This window comes from Oncorhynchus kisutch, linkage group LG30 (assembly GCF_002021735.2).
Source record: "Oncorhynchus kisutch isolate 150728-3 linkage group LG30, Okis_V2, whole genome shotgun sequence".
NCBI classification, from domain to species: Eukaryota; Metazoa; Chordata; class Actinopteri; order Salmoniformes; family Salmonidae; genus Oncorhynchus; species Oncorhynchus kisutch.
In genome coordinates this window covers 42,650,767-42,673,266 of record NC_034203.2, presented here as the reverse complement: position 1 = coordinate 42,673,266, position 22,500 = coordinate 42,650,767, and the positions used below count along the sequence as shown (strand labels likewise).

Genomic DNA, 22,500 nt, shown 5'->3' with positions numbered 1-22,500 from the left:
CTAGGTGTATGTATGATGTGTCAGACACTGCATTCAGTCACACACGATCACACACCTCCTTGTTTAACACAGTCTTCTACCAGTCTCCGATTTCAACTCACAGGGAAGTTCAGTTGGTATTCTTTGTCAGATTATTTGTGTTACTTTCTCTTCTAATTGGTGTACTTTTGAGTGTCCATGTTTTTGTTTTCACCCTGTACTCTCCACACTATCAACATTTCTTTGCCGTCTTTCAATTGTAATAAAATGTTAATTGCAACCCATACCTTCATACCGCATATTTATTTCATGCCCTACCAACCCATACCGTTCCCTACCGACCCATACCGTTCCCTACCGACCCATACCAACCCATACCGTTCCCTACCAACCCATACCGACCCATACCGTTCCCTACCAACCCATACCGGCCCCTAACGACACATACCGGCCCCTACCAACCCATACCCTCATACCGCATATTTATTTCATGCCCTACCAACCCCTACCGACCCATACCGTTCCTTACCAACCCATACCGTTCCCTACCGACCCATACCGTTCCCTACCGACCCATACCGTTCCGTTCCCTACCGACCCATACCTTCATACCGCATATTTATTTCATGCCCTACCAACCCATACCGTTCCTTACCAACCCATACCGTTCCCTAGCGACCCATACCGTTCCCTAGCGACCCATACCGTTCCCTACCGACCCATACCGGCCCCTAACGACACATACCGGCCCCTAACGACACATACCGGCCCCTAACAACCCATACCGGCCCCTACCGACCCCTGCCAGCCCATACCCGCTACCAACCTATACCTTCAGGCATGACTTGTGATATTGATTTGTCAGTTGTGATTAATATATTGCTAAGCAGTTTAAAGCTAAGTTAAGGCTAGACGAGACATTGTTTGATTGAAGCAAAAGGATCGTCAGAGAAGACTGAAGTGACCGAGAGATCTGGGCCTGTATTTAGTGTCGAGTACTAGTGCTGATCTAGGATCAGGTCCCCATTCTTGTTGATTATTGATTTTAAAAGGTTAAACTGATTCTAGATCAGCACTCCTCCTGTGAGACTGAATTACAGGCCCTGTGGTGACTCCATCTCTCAAACCCCAGCAGGTCAGAGAGGGACATTGCTGTACAATGTTTTTATTTGATTTATTACAGTAATTATGATTTTGGAGCATATTTTCTTCCTTGTCACAATAAAGCACCTTTTTAAGAAAATAAGAAGTTGTGTTTTTTTTTTCTTCACTTTTTTTTCTCAATTGATTGATAAGCCCTTGGCAAGTTGAATCGGTTTTCACTAAATGACAGACGATTTAAGTAGAAGTACAAAAGATTATCAACGCCTGTTCTTTGCATGACAGACTATCCAGGTGAAAGCTATGACCCCCTTATTGATGTCACTTGTTAAATCCACTTCAATCAGTGTAGACCACAGGAGGTTGGTGGCACCTTAACTGGGGAGGACAAGCTCGTGGTAATGGCTGGAATGGTATCAAGTACTTGAAAGATGATGTTTCCATGTGTTTGCCATTCCATCTGCTTCGTTCCAGCCATTACTATGAGCCGTCCTCCCCTCAGCAGCCTCCACTGGCGAAGATGAAGAGGAGGAGACGGGTGTAAGAAGGATTTTTAAGCCTTGAGATATGGGTTGTGTAGGCCTATTTGTGATTGGGCAAGATGAAATATTGAAGTACCTTTTTGAACAGGGTATGGTAGTAGGTGCCAGGCACACCAGTTTGTCAAGAACTGCAACGCTGCTGAGTTTCCTGTGTGTATCAAGAATGGTCCACCACCCAATGGACATCGAGCCACATTGACACAACTGGGAAGCATTGGAAACAACACGTGCCACCATCCCCGTGGAACGCTTTGGACACCTAAGACTAATTGAGGGGGAGGCAACTCAATATTAGGAAGAATCTTAAGGGCAGAGTGGGGAGTTGAGGAGCTACGCGGTTACACAGTGCCAGCATGATGTGTTTTTGTCGACTAGAGTCAGTGGTACCCAACTCTACATTGTCTAATACTTACGTGACCCATATGGAACACAGTAAGTAATATAATATTTCATTTCATGAGTGCATTTCCCCACACTCGATGCTTATAATTAGTACAGATATTTGGTAGTAACGGTTGAATAAAAAAAACATTTGATTAACTGTGAATTACTGACACCAACTGATAACACAAACAATTCATTTGTTTTCTTAATTTATCAGAGATTGCATTTTCCCAGAACAAATTAAACATGTACATATTATACTTGGTTGATATCACATACAGTGCATTTAGAAACTATTCAGACCCCTTGACCTTTTTCCACATTTTGTTAAGTTACAGCCTTACTCTAAAAGGGATACCATTTTTTTTTTGTTCTCATCAGTCTACGCACAATACCCCATAATGACATCACAATACCCCATAATGACATCACAATACCCCATAATGACATCACAATACCCCATAATGACATCACAATACCCCATAATGACATCACAATACCCCATAATGACAGCACAATACCCCATAATGACAAAGCAAAAACAGGTCTTTAGACGTTTTTGCAAGTTTATTACAAATTTAAAAAACTGATCACGTTTACATAAGTATTCAGACCCTTGACTCAGTAATTTCTTGAAGTACCTTTGGCAGTGATTACAGCCTCGAGTCTTCTTGTGTATGAAGCTATAAGCTTGGCACACATGTATTTGTGTAGTTTCTCTTATTCTTCTCTGCAGATCCTCAAGCTCTGTCAGGTCTCTCCAGAGATGTTCGATCGGGTTTAAGTCTGGGCTCTGGCTGGGCCACTCAAGGACATTGAGACTTGTCCCGAAGCCACTCCTGCATTATCTTGGCTGTGTGCTCAGAGTCATTGTCCTGTTGGAAGGTGAACCGTCGCCCCAGTCTGAGGTCCTGAGCGCTCTGGAGCAGGATTTCATCAAGGATCTCTCTGTACTTTGCTCTGTTCATCTTTCCCTCGATCCTGACTAGTCTCCCAGTCCCTGCCGCTGAAAAACATCCCTACAGCATCATGCTGCCACCACCAGGCTTCACCGTAGGGATAGTGCCAGGTTTCCTCCAGACGTGACAAAGAGTTCAATCTTGGTTTCATCAGACCAGATAATATTGTTTCTCATGGTCTGAGAGTCTTTTTGGTGCCTTTTGGCAAACTCCAAGTGGGCTGTCATGTGCTTTTTACTGAGGAGTGGCTTCCATCTGGCCACTCTACCACAAAATCCTGATTGGTGTAGTGCTGCAGAGATAGTCTGGAAGCCTCTCCCATCTCCACAGAGGAACTCTGGAGCTCTGTCATGGTGACCATTGGGTTCTTGGTAACCTCCCTGACCAAGGCCCTTCTCCCCTATTGCTCAGTTTGGCTGGGGGGCCAGCTCCAGGAAGAGTATTGGTGGTTCCAATCTTCTTCAATTTAAGAATTGGGCTTCCGAGTGGCGCGGCGGTCTAAGGCACTGCATCTAAGTGCAAGAGGCATCACTACAGTCCATGGTTTGAATCCAGGCTGTATCACATCCGGCTATGATTGGGAGTCCCATAGGGCGGCGCACAATTGGCCCAGAGTCGTCCGGGTTTGGCCAGGGTAGGCCGTCATTGTAAATATGGGGCGGCAGGTAGCCTAGTGGTTAGAGCGTTGGGCCAGTAACCAAAAGGTTGCTAGATCAAATCTCTGAGCTGACAAGGTAAAAATCTGTCTTTCTGACCCCCCCCCCCCCCGAACAAGGCAGTTATCCCACTGTTCCTAGGCTGTCATTGTAAATAAGAATTTGTTCGTAACTGACTTGCCTAGTTAAATAAAGTTTACATTTAAAAAAGAATGATGTAGGCCACTGTGTTCTTGGGGAAATTCAATGTTGCAGACTTTTTTTTTGTTACCCTTCCCCAGACACAATCCTGTCTCAGAGCTCTACGGACAATTCCATCGACCTCATGGCTTGGTTTTTGCTCTGACATGCACTGTCAACTCTGGGACCTTTTTATATAGACAGGTCTGTGCCTTTTCAAATCATGTCCAATCAAATTGAATTTTCCACAGGTGGACTCCAATCAAGTTGTAGAAACATCTCAAGGATGATCAATGGAAACAGGATGCACCTGAGCTCAATGTCGAGTCTCATAGCAAAGGGTCTGAATACTTATGTAAATAAGGTATTTTTTTAAATTATTTTTTTAAAATCTAATTAGCAAACATTTCTAAACCTGTTTTTGCTTTGTCATTATGGGGTATTGTGTGTAGATTGATGAGGGAAAAAATGTCCTTCATTCCTTTTAGAATAAGTCTGTAACGTTACAAAATGTGGCAAAAGTCAAGGGGTCTGAATACATTCCGAATGGACTGTAAACAATGTGGATATTGATTCAGAACAATAAAAGCTGAAACATCTAAGTGCTTCTTTGTAAAAAAAAATATATCTTGTCTGTTTGTTGGTTTCAAATACTGTTCATTCAATGAATTATCTTAAAAGGATCATTTGAATACCTTGATTTAAATAAACTCATTATACAACACAGAAAATAAATGGTGGACATAAAAAATTAAAAAAATTTAAAATACAACGACCCAAAATGAAAAGTGTTTTACACTATAATAATACAGAGTAAATAAAAACAATGGTTTGTATAATCCCTGTGATGTGATAGTTTGATAAACTTGTTCATTTGTCACAATTCCCCAAAATACTAGTACAAAAAACTCAAATGGAGTTCTACTGTTACAGATAATCTTCTTGCCTATTTGATAAGCTAATTATAATTATTTTTCAAAAATCCAGAGGAGGATGTCCTCTGGGCCCAGACCGACCCCTAGCCCTGCCTCCCTCGGGCCCAGTCCCAAACCAACCCCTAGCCCCGCCTCCCTAGGGCCCAATCCCAAACCACCCCTAGCCCCGCCTCCCTAGGGCCCAATCCCAAACCAACCCCTAGCCCCGCCTCCCTAGGGCCCAATCCCAAACCACCCCCTAGCCCCTCCTCCCTAGGACACTTACACATATTCAATCATTTCAGATCCACTCTAGTGCCCTAGGGTGTAGTGGTATAGTGCTGAAGGTCTGTTTGGGACTGGACGATAGTCACAGTGGTGATTATGGCACATTTGGACAGGGATTGTTTTAGGCATCCATGATCATGATGTGTACGAACAGTCCTGCTGAGGGAAGGGGGTCTCCTTCCTTGTTGAGTAGCGGCACTTGTCTGTATCCTAAACGGAGAGAAGGGTCGCAGTCAATGAACAGTCAGTGCCAGTCAAAAGTTTGGACACCTACTCATTCAAGGGGTTTTCCCTTTATTTTTTACTATTTTCTACATTGTAGAATAATAGTGAAGACGTCAAAACTATGAAATAACACATATGGAATCATGTAGTAACCAAAAAAGTGTTAAACAAATATTCATAGATTTTATATTTGAGATTCTTCAAAGTATCCACCCTTTGCCTTGATGACAGATTTGCACACTCTTGGCATTCTCTCAGCTTCATGAGGTAGTCACCTGGAATGCATTTCAATGAACAGTTGTGCGTTGTTAAAAGTTCATTTGTGGAATTTCTTTCCTTCTTAATGTAATGCGTTTGAGCCAATCAGTTGTGTTGTGACAAGGAAGAGGTGGTATACAGAAGATAGCCCTATTTGGTAAAAGATCAAGTCCATATTATGACAAGAACAGCTTAAATAAGCAAAGATAAATTACAGTCCATCATTAGTTTAAGACATGAAGGCCAGTTAATCCAGAAAATTTCAAGAACTTTGAAAGTTTCTTCAAGTGCAGTCGCAAAAACCATCAAGCGCTATGATGAAACTGGCTCTCATGAGGACCGCCACAGGAAAGGAAGACCCAGAGTTACCTCTGCTGCAGAGGATAAGTTCATTAGAGTTAACTGCACTTCAGGTTGCAGCCAAAATAAATGCTTCACAGAGTTCAAGTAACAGACACATCTCAACATCAACTGTTCAGAGGAGACTGTGTGAATCAGGTCTTCATGGTCGAATTGCTGCAAAGAAACCACTACTAAAGGACACCAATGAGAAGAAGAGACTTGCTTGGACATTACACTGGTGGAAATCTGTCCTTTTGTCTGATGAGTCCAAATTTGAGATTTTTGGTCCCAACCGCCATGTCTTTGTTTGACACAGAGTAGGTGAACAGATCTTTGCAAGTGTAGATCCCACCGTGAAGCATGGAGGAGGTGTGATGGTGTGGGGGAACTTTGCTGTTGACACTGTCTGTGATTTATTTAGAATTCAAGGCATACTTAACCAGCATGGCTACCACAGCATTCTGCAGTGATACGCCATCCCATCTGGTTTGCACTTAGTGGGACTATCATTTGTTTTTCAACAGGACAATAACCCAAAACACACCTCCAGGCTGTGTAAGGGCTATTTGACCAAGAAGGAGAGTGATGGAATGCTGCATTTTTTATTTAACCTTTATTTAATTAGGCAAGTCAGTTAAGAACACATTTATATTTACAATGACGGCCTACCCCGGCCAAACCCTAACCCGGACAATGCTGGGCCAATTGTGTGCCGCCTGCGTCAGTTGACCGGCCTCCACAATCACCCAACCTAAACCCAATTAAGATGGTTTGGGATGAGTTGGACCGCAGAATGAAGGAAAAGCAGCCAACAAGTGCTCAGCATATGTGGGAACTCCTTCAAGACTGTTGGAAAAGCATTCCTCATGAAGCTGGTTGAGATAATTCCAAGAGTGTGCTTGAAATGGGTGGCTACTTTGAAGAATATATTTTGATTTGTTTAACACTTTTTGGGTTACTACATGATTCCATATGTGTTATTTCATAGTTGTGATGTATTCACTATTATTCTACAATGTAGAAAATGGTGTGTCCAAGCTTTTGACTGGTACTGTAGTTAAAGAGCGAAACAAAGCTTTACAGTCTTGTCATTATGACAGAGACTCTGTTCTCTGTGTCAGAGAGGAGACAATACTTCCCTATCATCTAGTCACACTGACAGGAAAAGCATAGTATGGGCTTTCAGTGTTAGTAGATTAAGAATCGTTTCTATCAAAATAAAGAACCAATGGTTGAGTTTGGACTTTGGAACTTTGGAACGATGACTCTTGCCAGTGTATTAAAACACTGAAGGTACTGTAAGGATCTATTACCAACTCACCCATCTCATCTGGCAAAGGGTATAGCTACTAACTAATCTGTAAACATGTGAATGGCAGGGTATAGCTACTAACAACTAATCTGTAAACATGTGAAGGGCAGGGTATAGCTACTAACTACTAATTTGTAAACATGTGAATAGCAGGGTATGACTACTAACTAATCTGTAAACATGTGAATGGCAGGGTATGACTACTAACTAATCTGTAAACATGTGAATGGCAGGGTATGGCTACTAACTACTAATCTGTAAACATGTGAATGGCAGGGTATAGCTACTAACTAATCTGTAAACATGTGAATGGCAGGGTATGACTACTAACTAATCTGTAAACATGTGAATGGCAGGGTATGGCTACTAACTACTAATCTGTAAACATGTGAATGGCAGGGTATAGCTACTAACTAATCTGTAAACATGTGAATGGCAGGGTATCGCTACTAACTACTAATCTGTAAACATGTGAATGGCAGGGTATAGCTACTAACTAATCTGTAAACATGTGAATGGCAGAGTATAGCTACTAACTAATCTGTAAACATGTGAAGGGCAGGGTATAGCTACTAACTACTAATTTGTAAACATGTGAATAGCAGGGTATGACTACTAACTAATCTGTAAACATGTGAATGGCAGGGTATGACTACTAACTAATCTGTAAACATGTGAATGGCAGGGTATGGCTACTAACTACTAATCTGTAAACATGTGAATGGCAGGGTATAGCTACTAACTAATCTGTAAACATGTGAATGGCAGGGTATGACTACTAACTAATCTGTAAACATGTGAATGGCAGGGTATGGCTACTAACTACTAATCTGTAAACATGTGAATGGCAGGGTATAGCTACTAACTAATCTGTAAACATGTGAATGGCAGGGTATCGCTACTAACTACTAATCTGTAAACATGTGAATGGCAGGGTATAGCTACTAACTAATCTGTAAACATGTGAATGGCAGAGTATAGCTACTAACTAATCTGTAAACTAGTGGATGGCAGGGTATGGCTACTAACTAATCTGTAAACTAGTGGATGGCAGGGTATGACTACTAACTAATCTGTAAACTAGTGAATGGCAGGGTCTGAGTACTAACTCATCTGTAAACTAGTGGATGGCAGGGTCTGGCTACTAACTAATCTGTAAACTAGTGGATGGGAGGGTATAGCTACTAACTAATCTGTAAACTAGTGGATGGCAGGGTATGGCTACTAACTACTAATCTGTAAACTAGTGGATGGCAGGGTATAGCTACAAACTACTAATCTGTAAACTAGTGGATGGCAGGGTATGGCTACTAACTAATCTGTAAACATGTGGATGGCAGGGTCTGAGTACTAACTCATCTGTAAACTAGTGGATGGCAGGGTATGGCTACTAACTAATCTGTAAACTAGTGGATGGCAGGGTCTGAGTACTAACTCATCTGTAAACTAGTGAATGGCAGGGTATGACTACTAACCTACCCATCTGTAAACTGGTGAATGGTATGACTACTATCTAATCTGTAAACTGGTGAATGGTATGACTACTAATGTACCCATCTGTAAACTGGTGAATGGTATGACTACTAACCCTACCCATCTGTAAACTGGTGAATGGTATGACTACTAACTTACCCATCTGTAAACTGGTGAATGGTATGACTACTAACTTACCCATCTGTAAACTGGTGAATGGTATGACTACTAACTTACCCATCTGTAAACTGGTGAATGGTATGACTACTAACGTACCCATCTGTAAACTGGTGAATGGTATGGCTACTAACGTACCCATCTGTAAACTGGTGAATGGTATGACTACTAACTTACCCATCTGTAAACTGGTGAATGGTACGGTGAACTGTCCGACGAAGTCATTATCAGTAACAGAGTCGTGGTCCTCGACCACAAAGCGGACCAGGGCCAGCTCTGGCACGTACACATCAAACTTAAAGTTCTCATTCCACATCGGGTTGAAACCTGAGCAGTCCAAAAAAACAGGAAAGCACCCCTTACACATTGGTAGAAACATCTGCTAGTTAAATGAGCATTGTTGAATTCGGGTCAGAACAGTGTCACTTGCTAAGCACTTTGAGTGTGTGAATTCTCATACCATTGTTCCCAATGTACGGCGTCTCTTTATCTGCGGTGTCAGCAGGCACCCCGTGTATCTCCACTTTGACCAGCGCGTCCACAATGGATGTCTTTTTCTGGTTCACTTTTGGAAGCTGCTGGGCTGAGATGATCTGGGAATGACAAAGGGGAAAACGGCTACATGGTCAGCGTTTTTGCCATCATCAATGTGGAAACGTGGTCATAAGAGAGTGAACGTTGATAACACACAAGCTACTGTATATATGACAAAAAATACAATTTTATTCGTCACATTGCTTGGTAAAACAACGTGTAGACTAACAGTGAAATGCTGACGTATGGGTCCTTGGTAAACAACGTGTAGACTAACAGTGAAATGCTGACGTATGGGTCCTTGGTAAACAACGTGTAGACTAACAGTGAAATGCTGACATATGGGTCCTTGGTAAACAACGTGTAGACTAACAGTGAAATGCTGACGTATGGGTCCTTGGTAAAACAACGTGTAGACTAACAGTGAAATGCTGACGTATGGGTCCTTGGTAAACAACGTGTAGACTAACAGTGAAATGCTGACGTATGGGTCCTTGGTAAACAACGTGTAGACTAACAGTGAAATGCTGACGTATGGGTCCTTGGTAAACAACGTGTAGACTAACAGTGAAATGCTGACGTATGGGTCCTTGGTAAACAACGTGTAGACTAACAGTGAAATGCTGACGTATGGGTCCTTGGTAAACAACGTGTAGACTAACAGTGAAATGCTGACGTATGGGTCCTTGGTAAACAACGTGTAGACTAACAGTGAAATGCTGACGTATGGGTCCTTGGTAAAACAACGTGTAGACTAACAGTGAAATGCTGACGTATGGGTCCTTGGTAAACAACGTGTAGACTAACAGTGAAATGCTGACGTATGGGTCCTTCCCAGCAATACAGAGAGGAAGAAAATAGAGAAATAATAGAAAAGTAAAACATGTAATAATAGACGACGAGTAACAATAATTTGGCTAAATGTACGGTGTACCAGTACTGAGTCGATAGTGGTACGAGGTCAATAATTTGGCTAAATGCACGGTGTACCAGTACTGAGTCGATAGGGGTACGAGGTCAATAATTTGGCTAAATGTACGGTGTACCAGTACTGAGTCGATAGGGGTACGAGGTCAATAATTTGGCTAAATGTACGGTGTACCATTACTGAGTCGATAGGGGTACGAGGTCAATAATTTGGCTAAATGCACGGTGTACCAGTACTGAGTCGATAGGGGTACGAGGTCAATCATTTGGCTAAATGCACGGTGTACCAGTACTGAGTCGATAGGGGTACGAGGTCAATAATTTGGCTAAATGTACGGTGTACCAGTACTGAGTCGATAGGGGTACGAGGTCAATAATTTGGCTAAATGCACGGTGTACCAGTACTGAGTCGATAGGGGTACGAGGTCAATAATTTGGCTAAATGTACGGTGTACCAGTACTGAGTCGATAGGGGTACGAGGTCAATAATTTGGCTAAATGTACGGTGTACCAGTACTGAGTCGATAGGGGTACGAGGTCAATAATTTGGCTAAATGTACGGTGTACCAGTACTGAGTCGTTTGGCGGTACGAGGTCAATAATTTGGCTGAATGTACGGTGTACCAGTACTGAGTCGATAGGGGTACGAGGTCAATAATTTGGCTAAATGTACGGTGTACCATTACTGAGTCGATAGGGGTACGAGGTCAATAATTTGGCTAAATGTACGGTGTACCAGTACTGAGTCGATAGGGGTACGAGGTCAATAATTTGGCTAAATGTACGGTGTACCAGTACTGAGTCGATGTGCAGGGGTACGAGGTCAATGAGATATGTACCAACAAGCCAGAGAATGAGTCTGACCAATAATTTGGCTAAATGCACAGTGTACCAGTACTGAATTGATGTGCAGGGGTATGAGGTCAATAATTTGGCTAAATGTACGGTGTACCAGTACTGAGTCGATAGGGGTACGAGGTCAATAATTTGGCTAAATGCACAGTGTACCAGTACTGAGTCGATGTGCAGGGGTACGAGGTCAATAATTTGGCTAAATATACAGTGTACCAGTACTGAGTCGATGTGCAGGGGTACGAGGTCAATAATTTGGCTAAATGCACGGTGTACCAGTACTGAGTCGATGTGCAGGGGTACGAGGTCATTGAGATATGTACATATAACCAACAAGCCAGAGAATGAGTCTGACCATGAGGTGGAGCGTCTTGTGCTGCAGCCACGGTCCCGCGGTCAGAGTGATGGGGTCAAACTCTGACCCCAGGTCCCTCATGTAGGCCGGCTTTAGGATGTATCCCGTCTTCCCGTTGGTCAGGAACCGACCCTGGTTCACATCCATGTCATTACAGGAGGTCTGGAAGTTCAGGGACACTGACAGGAGGAGAGGAGATTAAGTAACAGTTGTGGGGAGAATACTTACCCTTCTAGAATGCTCACTCCTAATGGTTGGTGCAAGCATGATTTCCTCACACCAGTCCTTTAAAATCCATGAGGGGGAGTGTACATTTAAAAATCAGTCATTTGACAGATGATGTTATCCAGAGTGCCTTGCTCAAGGGCACATTTGACAGATTTTTCACGGAGTCGGCCCAACGCTCTTGTCTTGATGCTAGCCCCCACTTACAACCTTACAACCACTTCGTAAATACCACAGAGACTCCTCTCTCTCCATGACCATGCGGTATAGAGAGAGAACCTTTCACAGTAAGACAAGGGGATTCTCCTGACGAATTCTACTCCATCCCAGAATTTGAGAATTGAACAATATTCCTATTTTGGAGAATGTATAAATGGTAGGTGGAGAAGCCAGCTACGACCCGGTCCATTCTGTTTCATGTTTGTGACCATGTTTGTGACAATACAGCCACATTACCCTAACTCTCTTTATACAGGTCCCTCAGTTACGAGGCTTTCATCTTATTCTTGTTTAAAATGAATGAGTAAAGATGAAACTATTTGCGAAATGATGTAATGTGATCTTAACTTTTTTTATTTTATTAACCTGCCCAGGAACTGCGGTTGAAAATTAGCCGGCTGGCTAAAACCATCACTTTTACTGAAATGTTGATTCATGTGCACTGTCCCTGTACAAATAAAATATAAAATAAACTCAACTCAAAATGAGAAAATCATCTTCCCTGTAAAGTTTAACTAAGTCAGTAGTCACGCCCAGGTGAATAGGCATTGGTTGGAAATGATGACCCACCCCCTTTTCTACATTTCTATAAGTGCCCCCGTGACCCAATTCACATTGGACTAAGCTAGCCCCGGGGTGAGCTGTGGATATCCACTCCGCATAACGAAAAGTCACTCAGGTTCTGAATAAATCCTCACGTTTAAAAGGACTCCTTCTAATGTCAACCATACAGGCCAGGAAACGTGGGCGCTTGCTCTACACGTGAAATGGTATGAATTCTGAACTATTGATCACTCAAGAAGAAGTGAGTCCTAGATGACAGCATAACAGACTGCAGCTGAAAAGGTAGCAAATCTAGTACGACGACAACACTGACCGACGTGGACGGATCTCCAGAGAGAAATGAACCTCTCAGAACACATGAACTTCTCACACGACGACCTGGAAGATTCCACAAAGGACAGGGCGACATCGACTGGGCAAACCAGAGCCTCACATCACCAGCTTCACATAAATACAATGCATTGCTTTTCCGAATGAGCGATCGTAAGTGGCAAATGTATTTATGAGAGAATAGCTTCGCATAGAGACTCATGTCCCTTAGTCTTCCTTCCAAAACCCCTTCTCTTCTCTGAATCTATCGTGTGTGTCGTACAGCAGGTCAGCCACCAGGGGGAGACTCGTCGAGGCCTGATGACAGACGGAGGATACATCACGAGGCGATGGCTCCATCTGCTGGTCGTGCCAGGTCACGGCGGGCTCTCTGGCCAGGACTAATTGGGGATTGGTGAGTAATCAAGGGCTGATTTCTCACCAGCTGTTCAAGTCCCATAAAGCTGCCAGAAGGGCAGCACACAGGGAAGAACTGGGTGAAGTAAGGTGACTTCCGTGTAGTTGCAGACGGTGCCCGAGCTAAGACGGTTGAGTTTGTGTGCCCGACAGGATATAGCAAGACCCGGAGCCCAGACGACGGTATCCCGGAGAGGGTCTCATGGGGGAGACCTATCCTTTTCTTTTGATTTAATATTTAATAGACACCCTTGAAACCGAACTAATCACACTCTGTGTCTGATCTGTGTAAACGTCTTGACCAAACCCCCTGGTGTGCCACACGTGTTATAACCAAATGGTTTTTGTTTAGTCCACTAGGGACGGTATAATGTTGTTTAATTAGTTAGTAAATAAATAATTGAGCCAGTTGGTGTATGGATGATTTATAGTAAAGGCTGGGTTTGTGCAGATAACCAACCATTTACGACGTTCAGATGAGACTGACAAAGGTAATAATAATAATTAATTGACTAGTTGATCAGATATTAAAATATCTGAAGAGTTATATTCAGAAAATTATACCTTTGTAATCTGAACATTTTCCGTGGTGCCCCGACTTCCTAGTTAATTATATTTACATGATTCGTTTAATCACATAATAATAATTACAGAGAATTGATTAGATAAAATAAGTCTTCACCTTTTAATGATACTAAAGACACAACAGTCTTAACCGCTAGGCTACCTGCTGCCTAACTTCAGGAGAGAATTGTACCACAGCCCATTTTACTATATGAAAACATTCCCTCTAGCCCTTGTCCCTTCTTCTTTTAGACAGTCTTACCGATCTGACAGCCTGCGTTCCACAAGGGTACAGGGTTATAGTTGGAGGAGTCTGTTCTGGTGCCTGATGGATAGATACGACTCAGCTTGTCCACATTGTGACGGATGTAGCTGTTGGCTGGAGAGAGGGAGATAGAGAGAGAACAAACAAAAGAGAGATATAGAGAGAGAGAACAAACAAAAGAGAGATATAGAGAGAGAGAACAAACAAAAGAGAGATATAGAGAGAGAGAACAAAACAAGAGAGAGAGCGAACAAAAAGAGAGAGAAAGAGAAAACAAAAAGAGAGAGATGTCACTTAGCTCAACAGAAACTATACAGAACAGCGTCATTCTCATATCCTTACTGGAGTGTGATGAGAAACTATTAACAAGACGTTTTGTGTACTATCTTTGTGTACAATTAAGTTCAATGAAGTTGAAATAATTTTCTCCATTTGTGTTAGTCTAATATAACCTTCACAGCAGTGACGTAGAGGTAAAAACCTTCACAGCAGTGACGTAATGGTAAAAACCTTCACAGCAGTGACATAGTGGTAAAAACTTTCACAGCAGTGACATAGTGGTAAAAACCTTCACAGCAGTGACGTAGTGGTAAAACCTTCACAGCAGTGACGTAGAGGTAAAAACCTTCACAGCAGTGACGTAACGGTAAAAACCTTCACAGCAGTGACGTAGTGGTAAAAACCTTCACAGCAGTGACGTAACGGTAAAAACCCTCACAGCAGTGACGTAGTGGTAAAAACCTACACAGCAGTGACGTAGAGGTAAAAAACCTTCACAGCAGTGACGTAGAGGTAAAAACCTTCACGTAGAGGTAAAAACCTTCACAGCAGTGACGTAGTGGTAAAAACCTTCACAGCAGTGACGTAACGGTAAAAACTTTCACAGCAGTGACGTAATGGTAAAAACCTTCACAGCAGTGACGTAACGGTAAAAACCTTCACAGCAGTGACGTAGTGGTAAAAACCTTTACAGCAGTGACGTAGAGGTAAAAACCTTCACGTAGAGGTAAAAACCTTCACAGCAGTGACGTAGTGGTAAAAAGCTTCATAGCAGTGACGTAGAGGTAAAAACCTTCACAGCAGTGACGTAGTGGTAAAAACCTTCACAGCAGTGACGTAGAGGTAAAAACCTTCACAGCAGTGATGTAGTGGTAAAAACCTTCACAGCAGTGACGTAGACGTAAAAACCTTCACGTAGAGGTAAAAACCTTCACAGCAGTGACGTAGTGGTAAAAACCTTCACAGCAGTGACGTAACAGTAAAAACCTTCACAGCAGTGACGTAGTGGTAAAAACCTTCACAGCAGTGACGTAACGGTAAAAACCCTCACAGCAGTGACATAGTGGTAAAAACCTTCACAGCAGTGACGTAGTGGTAAAAACCTTCACAGCAGTGACGTAGAGGTAAAAACCTTCACGTAGAGGTAAAAACCTTCACAGCAGTGACGTAGTGGTAAAAACCTTCACAGCAGTGACGTAGTGGTAAAAACCTTCACAGCGGTGACGTAGAGGTAAAAACCTTCACAGCAGTGACGTAGTGGTAAAAACCTTCACAGCAGTGACGTAACGGTAAAAACCCTCACAGCAGTGACGTAGTGGTAAAAACCTTCACAGCAGTGACGTAGTGGTAAAAACCTTCACAGCAGTGACGTAGAGGTAAAAACCTTCACGTAACGGTAAAAACTTTCACAGCAGTGACGTAGTGGTAAAAACCTTCACAGCAGTGACGTAGAGGTAAAAACCTTCACAGCAGTGACGTAGTGGTAAAAAAAAGGGTAAACTGATCGTCGTTCATGATGAATAAAGTAACACTCCCTATATTATATATTATATATTATACTATATTTATATTATATATTATACTATATTTATATTATATATTATACTATATTTATATTATATATTATACTATATTTATATTATATATTATATATTATACTATATTTATATTATATATTATACTATATTTATATTATATATTATACTATATTTATATTATATATTATACTATATTTATATTATATATTATATATTATACTATATTTATATTATATATTATATATTATACTATTATTATATTATATATTATATTATACTATATTTATATATATATTATACTATATTTATATATATATATTATACTATATTTATATTATATTTTATATTATATATTATATATTATACTATATTTATATATATATTATATATATACTATATTTATATTATATATTATACTATATTTATATTATATATTATACTATATTTATATTATATATTATACTATATTTATATTATATATTATATATTATACTATATTTATATTATATATTATATATTATACTATATTTATATTATATATTATATATTATACTATATTATATATATATTATACTATATTTATATTATATATTATATATTATACTATATTTATATTATATATTATATATTATACTATATTATATTATATATTATACTATATTTATATTATATATTATATATTATACTATATTTATATTATATATTATATATTATACTATATTTATATTATATATTATACTATATTATATTATATATTATATATATACTATATTATATATATATATACTATATTTATATTATATATTATACTATATTATATTATATATTATACTATATTATATATATATTATACTATATTTATATTATATATTATACTATATTTATATTATATATTATACTATATTTATATTATATATTATACTATATTATATATTATATATTATACTATATTTATATTATATATTATACTATATTTATATTATATATATACTATATTTATATTATATATTATACTATATTTATATTATATATTATACTATATTTATATTATATATTATATATTATACTATATTATATTATATATGATATATTATACTATATTTATATTATATATTATATATTATACTATATTTATATTATATATTATACTATATTTATATTATATATTATACCATATTTATATTATATATATATATTATACTATATTTATATTATATATTATATATTATACTATATTTATATTATATATTATATATTATACTATATTTATATTATATATTATATATTATACTATATTTATATTATATATTATATATTATACTATATTTATATTATATATTATACTATATTATATATTGTATATTATATATTATACTATATTTATATTATATATTATATATTATACTATATTTATATTATATATTATATATTATACTATATTTATATTATATATTATATATTATACTATATTTGCTAAATATTTTCTGCGATAAGTGGCGATAGGTTGTAATAGGTACTGTAGCTAAACGCTTGAGCAAAATAAAAAATGTACCCTCCACGACACCCTCAGCTTCACAGTTAACATGACCAGACTCCTCAGCTTCACAGTTAACATGACCAGACTCCTCAGCTTCACAGTTAACATGACCAGACTCCTCAGCTTCACAGTTAACATGACCAGACTCCTCAGCTTCACAATTAACATTCTCACCAGACTCCTCAGCTTCACAGTTAACATTCTCACCAGACTCCTCAGCTTCACAGTTAACATTCTCACCAGACTCCTCAGCTCGACAGTTAACATGCTCACCAGACTCCTCAGCTTCACAGTTAACATGACCAGACTCCTCAGCTTCACAGTTAACATGCTCACCAGACTCCTCAGCTTCACAGTTAACATTCTCACCAGACTCCTCAGCTTCACAGTTAACATTCTCACCAGACTCCTCAGCTTCACAGTTAGCATGACCAGACTCCTCAGCTTCACAGTTAACATTCTCACCAGACTCCTCAGCTTCACAGTTAACATTCTCACCAGACTCCTCAGCTTCACAGTTAACATGCTCACCAGACTCCTCAGCCAACGCCATAGCTTTCCTTTCCTTGAAGGAGGACATCTCGTAGAAGCCCAGGTTATCTTTAGCGTCCTGGAATCCGTTGAAATGGACGCTCTTACAGTAGATCACCATGTCTGACAGCTCCTTAGCCAGCTTCAGTTTTTTACCTTCCTGCAGATCAAACACATTCACACTTCAGCTCACTTCAGCTTTACTGTACAGTAGGTTGGGCAGAATGGTAACACACTCCAGCTCTACTAGAACATATAGAACATACAGAACATATAGAACATACAGAACATATAGAACATACAGAACATATAGAACATACAGAACATATAGAACATATAGAACATATAGAACATACAGAACATACAGAACATATAGAACATACAGAACATACAGAACATATAGAACATACAGAACATATAGAACATATAGAACATATAGAACATACAGAACATATAGAACATATAGAACATACAGAACATACAGAACATACAGAACATACACAGTATGTTGCAATACAGTTATATGGTGTAGAAGACAGGGAGAGGGCCGTCACAATGATACTGTTGGAGTGCCATAGTAGGTTTGGCTCCTATTCCCCTACCGTGGCCTTCTTCTTCTCCTCTTCCTCCTCCTCTTTGTCATCCTCCTCCTCCTCAGTTAAGCTACCATCATCCCCAGCTGTCTCCTCAGGGCCAAAGCAGGCCTCCAGTTTAGTTAACCTCTTCCCTTTGACCAGGAACCTCCCCTTCAGCTCCTGATCGAATGTGACACACATATAAAAATTATCTTCATGTGTTAGTTCACAAAGGCTCTGATAATGTGATGGAATAAAACTATATACACTGAGTATACCAAACACTAGGAAACACCTATCTAATATTGAGTTTTGCCCTCAGAACAGCCTCAATTCGTTGGTGTCAAAAGCGTTGCAAAGGCTGCTGGCCCATGTTGACTCCAATGCTTCCCACAATTGTGTCAAGTTAACTGGATGTCCTATGGGTGGTGGACCATTCTTGAAACACACGGTAAACTGTTGAGTGCGAAAAACCCAACCGCGTTGCAGTTCTTGACACAAACCTGTGTGCCTGGCATCTACTACCCTACCCTGTTCAAAGGCACTTAAATGGTTTAAAATAATTATTTAACCTGTCTCCTCCCATTCATCTAAACTGATTGAAGTGATTTAGCTTCTTATGGCTGAGATCCCGCTAACGGGATTGATATGACAACAGCCAGTGAAAGTGCAGGGCGCCAAATTCAAACAACAGAAATCTCATAATTAAAATTCCTCAAACATACAAGTATCTTATACCATTTTAAAGGTAATCTTGTTGTTAATCCAATAACAGTGTCCGATTTCAAAAAGGCTTTACAGCAAAAGCACCACAAACGATTATGTTAGGTCACCGCCAAGTCACAGAAAAACACAGCCATTTTTCCAGCCAAAGACAGGAGTCACAAAAAGCAGAAATAGAGATAAAATTAATCACTAACCTTTGATGATCTTCATCAGATGACACTCATAGGACTTCATGTTACACAATACATATATGTTTTGTTCAGTAAATTCATATTTATATAAAAAAAATCTCAGTATACATTGGCGTGTTATGTTCAGTAGTTCCAAAAACATCTGGTGATTTTGTAGAGAGCCACATCAATTTCCAGAAATACTTATAATAAACATTGATCAAAGATACAAGTGTTATACATTGAATTTTAAATCCACTTCTCCTTAATGCAACTGATTTACGGAAAAAGATTTACGGAAAAAGCAAACCATGCAATAATCTGAGTACGGCGCTCAGAGCCCAAACCAGCCAAAAAGATATCCGCCATATTGTGCAGTCAACAGAAGTCAGAAATAACATGATAAATATTCACTTACCTTTGATGATCTTCATCAGAATGCACTCCCAGGAATCCCAGTTCCACAATAAATGTTTGATTTGTTTGATAAAATGTATGTCCAAATACCTCCTTCTGTTAGTGCGTTTGGTAAACAAATCCAAACGCACCGAGGTCGGACGAAAAGTCCAAAAAGTTATATTACAGGTCGTAGAAACATGTCAAACGAAGTATAGAATCAATCTTTAGGATGTTTTTATCATTCATCTTCAATAATGTTCCAACCGGAGAATTCCTTTGTCTGTAGAAAAGCAATGGAACGAAAGCTAACTTTCACATGACCGCGCATCACGAGCTTGTGGCAATCTGACAGACACCTGGCTCAATCCCCTCTCCTTCGGCCACCCTTCACAGTAGAAGCATCAAACAAGGTTCTAAATTCTGTTGAAATCTAGTGGAAGCCTTAGGAAGTGCAAAATGACCCCACAGACACTGTATATTGGAATGGCAATGAGTTGAAAAACTACAAACCTCAGATTTCCCACTTCCTGGTTGGATTTTTCTCAGGTTTTCGCCTGCCATATGAGTTCTGTTATACTCACAGACATCATTCAAACAGTTTCAGAATCTTCAGAGTGTTTTCTATCCAAATATACTAATAATATGCATATATTAGCAACTGGAACTGAGTAGCAGGCCGTTTACTCTAGGCACCTTATTCATCCAAGCTACTCAATACTGCCCCCATGCATAAGACGTTTTTAACAAGTGACATCAATAAGGGATCATATCTTTCACCTGGATTCACCTGGTCAGTCTATGTCAGGGAAAGAGCAGGTGTTCATAATGTTTTGTATACTCAGTGTATATTTTTAAGTTCTTCTTGACTAAGGACTTTCCTGGACAGGAAATGCTCCTGGTCCTAGGAACCACTAGGCACATTAAAAGAGAAGTAAATCTAGAATGTGTTGTCAAAAGAGGGGAACTGTAAGAATTCCGCATATCATACACTTCCTCATATACACGCAGACAGTGACTCTTATATGAAACAGTAGACTAGAGACTATAGCCAGCCACCTCTGGGGAGGGGAAGTCTGTGGGCATCTGGTCCCCCAGGGGGGAGGTGAGCAGAGCGCTGCCCAGGATAGAGCTCATGTGCTGGGCCATGACCCTCTGCTGCTCCACACTACAGTGATTCTCCAAGGACAGGATCACTGGGTAGTCCGAGGTCTGGGGACAGACAGAGACAGTTAAATACAGTTCAACTCCAGACCTGAGTCAAATAAATGTGTGAAATAATTTCTGTAGGCACTTGATTTAGCATGGAGTTCAGACTTTTGGGAATATTCCTTTGATTTCATTGTACTGGACAAACACAATAAAGTGCAGCATAAGTATTTGACACAGGGTCAGCCCGAGCCTTTTGGGCCTCTGTTGATAAGAAGGATGACCATCTGTAATTAATCCATTGCAAAAAGAAATCTGTTGTCATCAAACCATGATATGAATTAAACAGGACAGGACAGATACAATTGTACAAAGTTGACATGGAACTTTAGTCTACCTTAAAGGCATACTCCTTGATGGCTTTGATGGTGTCTTTAAACAGGATCTTGGAAGTGAGGGTGTATCCATGGTAGATGACTGGCTCTCCGTCTGACCCGTCCCAGCAGTCCAGCTCCACACAGCGACAGCCCTTTATAAGAGCCCTACGAACGGTTATAACTGTTTTATAAGAGCCCTACGAAGGGTTGTAACTGTTTTATAAGAGCCCTACAGAGGGTTATAACAGTTTCATAAGAGCCCTACGAATGGTTATAACTGTTTTATAAGAGCCCTATGAAGGGTTATAACAGTTTTATAAGAGCCCTACGAAGAGTTATTGTTTAACTGTTTAACAACATGTCCTGACTTGACTCATTCACAGGCAGACACTGACAAGTACAGGTTTTTAAATGTCCACAGTGTAGCTAGTAAAGCTAGCTAGTAAAACTTAGTCCAGACCAGTTGAATCAAGTGTACTACTGTAATACCAGAATAGATCAAATAAGTGGAACTAGCTGAGGTTACTCAAGGAGAGGTTTGGAAAAACATTGTTCTAGATGATGTGTGTCATTTATACCTGGCATAGGCCTCAGTACTGCTGGGCCCTTTGAGCTGGTCTTCCATCAGGTATGTGTTGTGAGACGAGGAGATGAAGTAGTGGTTCATGGGCTGGCTCATGTCCTGGTGCACGGCCTTGTGGGTAGGATTCAGCACCAGACCCTCGGGCATGTGGAGATACATCAGGAAACCATCTTGGGTCATCAGCTGCTTCTCTTTGGCTGTAGATAGACCAGACAGATGTCAGACTCTAACTACAAGATAGACTGCTGGCAATTCAAATGAGCAGAAGTGTCGTTACTGAATAGGAAGTTAACTCTGAACTGTTTGAAATTAGTTGGACAGCTCCCATTTATGATTTGAGAGCTGCCCAGTCTCACCCTCCAGGGAATGCTGTGTTATGTAGTAGGATTTTTCTTCTAAATGATTTTTTTGAAACGTCTACTGTATGTAGGGCTTAGGAACTTTATGAACTTTATGAATGCTCTTCTATGTTGTTGTGAAGGCATAACAACTAAATATTCATTCATAATCACCTTTATCATCCAATTCGTACTTGTTGATGAGTCTGTGTGCATCGGCTAGCGTTGCCTCCTCTCTCTGCTCTTTAATCAGGAACTCCAGTAGATTTTCAGCGCTCAT

General features: G+C 39.8%; 2 protein-coding genes and 1 long non-coding RNA gene across 5 annotated transcripts in view; 2 read left to right on the top strand and 1 right to left on the bottom strand.

Moving 5' to 3' along the window:
- Positions 1-263, top strand: part of LOC109874833 (CTD small phosphatase-like protein) — a 46,648-nt gene extending 46,385 nt beyond the window's left edge. For both annotated transcript variants that reach the window (XM_031809876.1, XM_031809877.1), the window contains one exon: positions 1-263. This exon is cut by the window's left edge and continues 5,282 nt beyond it. The gene's annotated coding sequence lies outside the window, so the exon portion shown is untranslated.
- A 3,905-nt stretch (positions 264-4,168) lies between these two features.
- Positions 4,169-22,500, bottom strand: part of LOC109874794 (1-phosphatidylinositol 4,5-bisphosphate phosphodiesterase delta-1) — a 48,939-nt gene continuing 30,607 nt past the window's right edge. For both annotated transcript variants that reach the window (XM_031809870.1, XM_031809871.1), the window contains 11 exons: positions 22,395-22,500; positions 21,878-22,079; positions 21,320-21,464; positions 20,833-20,985; positions 18,509-18,661; positions 17,907-18,066; positions 14,019-14,135; positions 11,459-11,637; positions 9,251-9,383; positions 8,968-9,117; positions 4,169-5,213 (listed from right to left, as the gene is read on the bottom strand). The exon at positions 22,395-22,500 is cut by the window's right edge and continues 123 nt beyond it. In XM_031809870.1, the coding sequence (XP_031665730.1) occupies positions 5,125-5,213; positions 8,968-9,117; positions 9,251-9,383; positions 11,459-11,637; positions 14,019-14,135; positions 17,907-18,066; positions 18,509-18,661; positions 20,833-20,985; positions 21,320-21,464; positions 21,878-22,079; positions 22,395-22,500 (1,587 nt within the window). In that variant the 3' untranslated portion in view covers positions 4,169-5,124. The remainder of the gene's footprint in view (positions 5,214-8,967; positions 9,118-9,250; positions 9,384-11,458; positions 11,638-14,018; positions 14,136-17,906; positions 18,067-18,508; positions 18,662-20,832; positions 20,986-21,319; positions 21,465-21,877; positions 22,080-22,394) is intronic.
- On the top strand, positions 12,520-13,600 carry LOC116358571 (uncharacterized). The gene is made up of 2 exons (XR_004206319.1): positions 12,520-12,949; positions 13,061-13,600. It is a non-coding gene; the product is annotated as an uncharacterized LOC116358571 (long non-coding RNA).